General features: G+C 54.2%; 1 protein-coding gene across 1 annotated transcript in view; it reads left to right on the forward strand.

Moving 5' to 3' along the window:
* The first annotated feature begins 585 nt into the window (after positions 1-585).
* EMILIN2 (elastin microfibril interfacer 2) overlaps positions 586-6,528 on the forward strand; it is a 50,770-nt gene continuing 44,827 nt past the window's right edge. The window contains exons 1-2 of the mRNA XM_030836686.2: positions 586-787; positions 1,324-1,446. Of these exons, the coding sequence (XP_030692546.2) occupies positions 654-787; positions 1,324-1,446 (257 nt within the window). The 5' untranslated portion in view covers positions 586-653. The remainder of the gene's footprint in view (positions 788-1,323; positions 1,447-6,528) is intronic.

The following is a 6,528-nucleotide window of genomic DNA, read 5'->3' on the forward strand; positions in this document are numbered from 1 at the left end:
AAGGGAAAGAAAGAGAAGGGGACCCGCGTTCATTTCCCCTAAACTCTCAAGTTCAAATGCGGAGGAATGGCCGCGTCTTGCCAGAGGAGGAAATCGGAATCCGATAAAGGACTGATAAAGATGTTCCTCCTTCGCCCTGGGAAGCCGGCACCCAGGCCCGACGTGTGGACCGCCAGACTCGCTGACGGCGGCCCTTCCCGAGGGGCCGGGCGCGCCTGCTGGAAGGTGGGAGGCGGAGTTGCCCCGCTCCTGGGATGAGACCAAAGGAATGAGTAATTGGAAATTCTGTAACAGAGACCCTTCTCCCAAACCCTACAGCCCTTTCACGCCCCACAACCCCCTGCCGAGAAGCAAGAGGACTGGAGACAGACGTGGTGGAGCGAGAGTCACGTTCCGGAGAGGGAAGTGAAATAAAGAGGGCGGCACCCGGGGGGACCTGTGCGTCACTGAGGGGGAGAAGCGCGGGAGCACGGGGCGGAAAAGGAGAAGTGGGAGCGAGAAGCCGCAGGGGGCGGCCGCGGAGCGCGGGTGGGGGCGCCGCGCAGCGCCCGAGCCTCCTGCCTTCGGCCGCGCCCGGGCAGCCCGCAACCTCCCGGCGCTCGCCCGACCCGCGCTCCGGATCCGGCCGGCTGGTCGCGCCCGCCGCGCACAGAATGTGGCAGCGGACACGGCCCCGGCCCCGCGCGCCCTGGCTCTGGGCTCTGGCGCTGCTGGCCCTGGGCGGCGCAGGGCTGTGCCACGCCGACCCTCAGCCCAGGCACCCCGCGCGGCCCAGCGCCAGGAACAAGTAAGTGCGCGGCCTCTCCTTGCCCCAGGACGGCCTACAGCCGTGGGCCCCCGCCTGCCCTTCCCCGACCGGCCGCCGGCCCCGAAGCTGCCCTGCCGAGGCGAGGAGCCGCAGCCGGGGTTCCCCCTCGGGCTGCCGGGGCGGCGCCTCTTCCGCGGTGGCCGCGCGCTCCGTGGCCGGCGCGGGGCGTCCCGGGCAACCTCGCCCTCGCCTCCAGCAGTGCTGCCTCCGGGGCCGTGGGGCGCAGGGAGTGTCCCGCAGAGCAGGGCGATCAGGAAACTCCCCCCGGGAATTACTGGGGCCCCTGGGGCCGTGGGGGCTCTTCCCGTCTGTCTTTTGTGGGATAAAGGTGCACTCTCTCCAAAGGCGCACCCGCGCACCGTCCGAATATCTGCTGGTCGTGCTCCCGCCTCCGCGAGGACGACGAGCTCCCCGAGCCCCGCGCGGTCAGCCGCCGGGTCGGCTCGTCCCGTCTCCCCCAGCCTCATTGTTCTCCCGGTTTATACCGTGCCCTTCTCCCTCTCTCTCCACCCCAGGAACTGGTGCGCCTACATCGTGAACAAGAACGTGAGCTGCTCGGTGCTGGAAGGAAGTGAGAGTTTTATTCAGGCTCAGTACAACTGTGCCTGGAACCAGATGCCCTGTCCGTCCGCGCTCGTGTAAGTCCCGGGAGCCGAGGGGCGGGCGGGGCGCGCCGGGGCCGTGGGGGTGGGGTCAGAGCGCTGGGCTCCAGCCGCTCAGTAAATCTCTTCCAGCGAGTGAAAACTCAGCAGCTGAAAAGTTTCAGCGCTGAGCAGGGTACCAGGCTTGCTGGGGTTTTTAAGGAGCGTGTTTTGCCTGGAGTCAGCGTTGGGGATGCACCGGCCTGGCCATCGCCGGGCATAGGAGGGGACGAACAAAGCCACCGACCTCCACTTCTCTCTCTCTTTTTCTTTCAATTTTATTACTAACGTAAAGCAGCTGGGCCTAATTAGATCCATATTGTGTGTTCTGGGGCACAGAGAAGATTCCAAAATGTATACTGCTGAAAACTTACATGTAGGATTAGCTGAGAGGTTTGCTCTAGAGGTTTGCTCTAGCCAGTGAACAGGCGAGTTTTGTCCAAATGTCCCCATAAAACTGACCTCTTCGGTTGTAGGTGTTGTAGATTTCTAAAGTCCCCAGGAACAACTTGCTTGACAGTGTGCGATTGTTGTTTTTTCAAGTTAGATTTGGGGGATTCAGCTAAGTGGTTGTCAGGAGAGAATGGTCCTTAAAGACCAAGGGAAGAATTAATCTTCTTCCTTATAAAGGTTTCACTGTCTTAAAAAAAAAAAAAAAAGAGGAAGTGAAGCAACAGAGTACAGATTTTGTTACATACATCACGTTCATTCAGTGGTCATCTGGCAAGTCTTTGTGTTTTTGTGTAAGCCAGATATCAGAGGATGAGCTGATGTGAATCAGTGGCTGTTGGGGAACGCATGTGATGGTTGAAATTAATTGTTTTCCCCTAAGAATAAACTGATTGTCTCAGAGCACAGTTGTCTTTACAGCAAAGAATAGCCAGTAGGCGGATCTGTCTTGGGCAAAGCAGAGGGACAGACTGGAACTTGTGCTGCAGGAAACCTTATGTCAGAAGGCAGTAGATGAGCCTTCAGGCCTATGAGGTGGTAGTGGTCCCTGGATCATTGCACATGGGCTGGGGTGAGAACTGAAAGGAAAAACAAACAACCCCCCTTCCCAACAAAACAAGCAGAAACTTAGAAGAGATTCCCCACTTGCTGTAGGCAGAGCATGAGGTCGAAATTGAATTGCTCTTGGTCACATTGAGTTGTGTAACCTGTCAGAGGGCACAGTGCTGTCACACTGCCTGTGTCTCTGGTTCTAAGGGGCATTTAACACGGAATTTCCCAGGTGTTTCTGATGAGTCCAGGAGCCTGAGTAACGCCTCTCAATTCACAGGTGTTGTCAGGTTTTCATTATTTGATCCTTAGAACCTGAGACCTGTGGAAGTGAAGGTTCTTGGGAAACTCAGCCTGGAGTTACTGCGGGATCCTTTCCGGGTGTGGGACGTGCAGGCGTGGAGGCTGGCAAGATGCTTGAATGAGGAGTGAAGTTTAGCTGCTGGTGACAGTCGAGTGTCTGGGAGAAGCAGGTAGGAGCCCGTGAGGACTTCACAGAGTCGGAGCAGAGCTGAATTGTTAGGGGCGGTGGAGAGAACGGAGGAAGAGAAGCCAAGAGAGGAGAGAGAGCAAAGCCAAGACTTCAGAGGAGGGAGATCCATCTTAGAGACCCCGGGAGGAGAAGCCCGGAAGGCCGAGGGGACCAGAAAGGCCAGGGCTTTTAGGCAGCAGGAAGATTTGCTTATACAGAAGGAGGCAACTTCAGGTCAGCGGGGGGTATAGGCCTTGTAACTTGGGTGAGATTCAGGGCATGGGTCGTGAGGAAACCCCTTTACCAGGGATCAAGTGTGTTGCAAAGGTTTTGGTGGAAAAAGGAAGTTGAGCAGGTGAAGAATTAGAAAACTCGGCATGTTTTAGGACAAAAGTGAAAAAGCCAAAGGGAGAGACTGAATATGCTCTGAGACTGAGGGGAAATCGTCAGGGAAACGAGGGGTTCGATGGGGAAGTCCTGCAACAAGAGGAGAACTTCTGAGCCCGGCGAGGCGTTGGGCGCTCAGCCGCCATGGGCTGTGGGGACCTAGCACGGGTATGCTTCCGGAAGGTTTAGACGATGCTCCGTTTGCATATATGGAGAGACTTAGATTCCAGACTGTGAATTTGGGTGTCGTCCTGTGAAACTGGGAGCAGAGAGGGTTTCTGTGTGATTTGTGGACATTTTGAGTAATCACTTTCCTGAAGCCGTAAAGAACCTTCTGTGTGTCAGGCACTGTGTTAAGGCTGTTCATTCCATATGTTAGTTTAATTCTTGCAACATCCCTTCAAGATGAATACCACTGTCCCCATTTTACCAATGAATAAACAAGGCAAGAAGTTCCCTGACTTTCCTGTGGTCGCCTGACAGGTAAGTGGCTGAGCTGCCTCCAAACCTGGCCTTTGTGGACCGGCCTCTGTCCCTGTAACAATAGAGAGAGACAGACAGACACAGAGAGAGAGAGAGAGTGTGTATATGTGTGTGTCTGAGTGTGTGCCTTCTGTCACTAGCATACTACTCAACTACTAGGAACATTTCCACCTTCTTTCACGGAAGGCAATTCCCATATAAAAGTGAGTGAGCATCGTTGGTCTGTGTGCAAGCATGTGCATGTGTGTTCACGCCCATGTGCTTTACTCTCTTTCCCGGGGGTCATTTGTGAGGATACAGTGGACCACATCATTTTTCACACTGTCCACCGTGCTGTGCAGTTTCTTATGTTATGAAATCACTGGCCGATTTGCTTTCTTTGTTTGGGTTGTTAGGCTGGTTGTTTAAAGGATACTACTAGGGAGGCTGGAGTGGTGGAGCTTGAGACATTGGGGAAGCCACACCTGTGCCCCCCGGCTGAGCCACCACCTTGAAACTTGTCACCGGGGGATGGAGGTAAAAGTATGCTTCCGGAAAAACCATTCAAAGCTCGTGTCCTGGGCTTCCCTGGTGGCGCAGTGGTTGAGAGTCCGCCTGCCGATGCAGGGGACACGGGTTCGTGCCCCGGTCCGGGAAGATCCCACGTGCCGCGGAGCGGCTGGGCCCGTGAGCCATGGCTGCTGAGCCTGCGCGTCTGGAGCCTGTGCTCCGCAACGGGAGAGGCCACAGAGGTGAGAGGCCCGCATACCGCAAAAAAAAAAAAAAAAAAAAAAAAAACTCATGTCCTGATGCTTGTGAGGTAGTGATACCATTCTTGTGTGCAGAGAATTCTTAATTCTTATGAAGACTTTTCTGTCACTAGGAATTTAAAATGAGGGCTCTATCTGTCGGTCTGTGTCTCTTGCGCACTAGATGTGGGAGCGGTCTGGATCCCCAAAGCACAGGATTGTGTCAACAGACACCGCTTTGTCTTCCCTCAGCTAATTCCTAAGGGTGGCTGATCGGACCTGAAGAGGAGATAAGGGGAATTATCTGGTGATAATTATCCGCTGAGGAGGAAGGGCAGCAGCTGTAGACTCTGAAGTAGCGTAAAGTTGGGTCGTGCTTTACCATTTACTCCTAATTCTTAAGATGGATCTAAGGATTTTTTCTCCCTCTGAGATCATTGTTTCACTTTACACTTCCATGTTAAGGAAGGCATAAATCTTTTAAAATTTCATTGCATTGAAGAGTTTTTCTGATTCATTGTAAAAAAAAAAAAAAAAACCTCTGGCAGTTCCGCCCGTTTGGTAGACTGTCACTGTCACACTGCCCCCCACACACACCCACCACGTAGCACTTGGGATGGTCCCTGGGGATCCACGTCCGAGTCTGGGGTCTCCGCAGCGGCACCTGAGCATGGAGAGGGTCAGTCTTGGTCATAGGCTGGTTTTAGGGACACCTTTTGGGAGACATGGGGATGTGGGCGACTTAGAATTCTTCCTGTGAGGTGGGAATTGGGCAGGTTGATGTTCTTGGGAGGATTGATACAGTGTCCAGGGCTGACTTGGTGAGAATCTCTCCCCAGAGCACATCCTTGTAACGTGATGAGCCCCTTTATGTTCATTATCTTCCATCTTTACAGCAACCCCAGGGCATTATCCCAATTTTACAGGAGGGCATGTAGTCAGGAAGTAGCAGAGCCTGGACCCCCAAATCCAGGTCTGTCATTTCTAAGCCTTAGGCTCTTCCCACCTCACACCCCCGCACCCCTTGCTGTCTAAACCCACACCCTCTGAGGAGCGGCCCGAGGGGTGTGTGTGTGCGCGCGACCATGTGTGACGCTGTGGCACTGACAGCCCTGGTGTGATGGAGGGAGGGGAGGGGAGGGCCTGAGCTCCTTAGAGCCCCCTTCCACGTGGGCTGGCCATGCTTGGGGTGCACGGCTGGTGGCAAACAGCACTGTCTTTCTTCTCCTTCCTGGACCCTCCCACTCAGCTTGGTCCAGCTGACTGATGTTAGTATTTGAGGCGTTCGGGGCATCCAGTGTGCAGAGCAGCTGCCTCGCTGGTAAGACACGGAGGACCCCAGATGTAAGGCAGGGTTATTCCCTGTATTCACTTCCCTCTGATACTGCAAACTCACGGGGGTTTATCAGCGTCCACCCAGCCGGCCCCCATCCGCTTTCTTGGGTGTAGTAGAGTCTTGGTGAAATTTTTCCTAATAGCCCTAAAAAAAAAAAAAATCTCATCAGTCAGGCAGGGGAGCTGGGTGAGGCCCACTCGAGGAGCCTTTGCTGCTGTGATAACAGAGGAGAATTTGTGAATTTGCAGCAGGTGTGAATTCAAGTGCCGAGTTTCAAAACTACTTTAATCCTTCAATTCTAGGGAGCAGATGGGTCATTCATTTGGAAGAAACGTATTCTATGAGGGAGCAATCTCAACCAGAAAAGCTTAAAAAGTAGAAAAACACTTGAGATCGGGGCGGGGGGGGGGGAGGAAATGAGGGCTTACATCTTCTAGAGCCAATTCTACGTGTGTTATGTCTCTAGAAAGAGAATTCCTTTCGATTCAAAATGTGGCTTTTGTGTGTATAGCTTTGAGGGAGTGTCTCTTCCTTCTGTTTTTAGCCAACGTCTTGCGATTCGTTGGCTGTGACGAGCGCTTGCTCCTTGGTACCGAGGGACCCCAAATCAAGCCCTGGGGAAGGAGTACCTGCACAGAGGCGCCTAGAGCTGCTTAGGGCCCTGCTGCCTCCCC

The sequence above is a fragment of the Globicephala melas genome, chromosome 13, assembly GCF_963455315.2.
Source record: "Globicephala melas chromosome 13, mGloMel1.2, whole genome shotgun sequence".
In the NCBI taxonomy this organism is placed as follows: Eukaryota; Metazoa; Chordata; class Mammalia; order Artiodactyla; family Delphinidae; genus Globicephala; species Globicephala melas.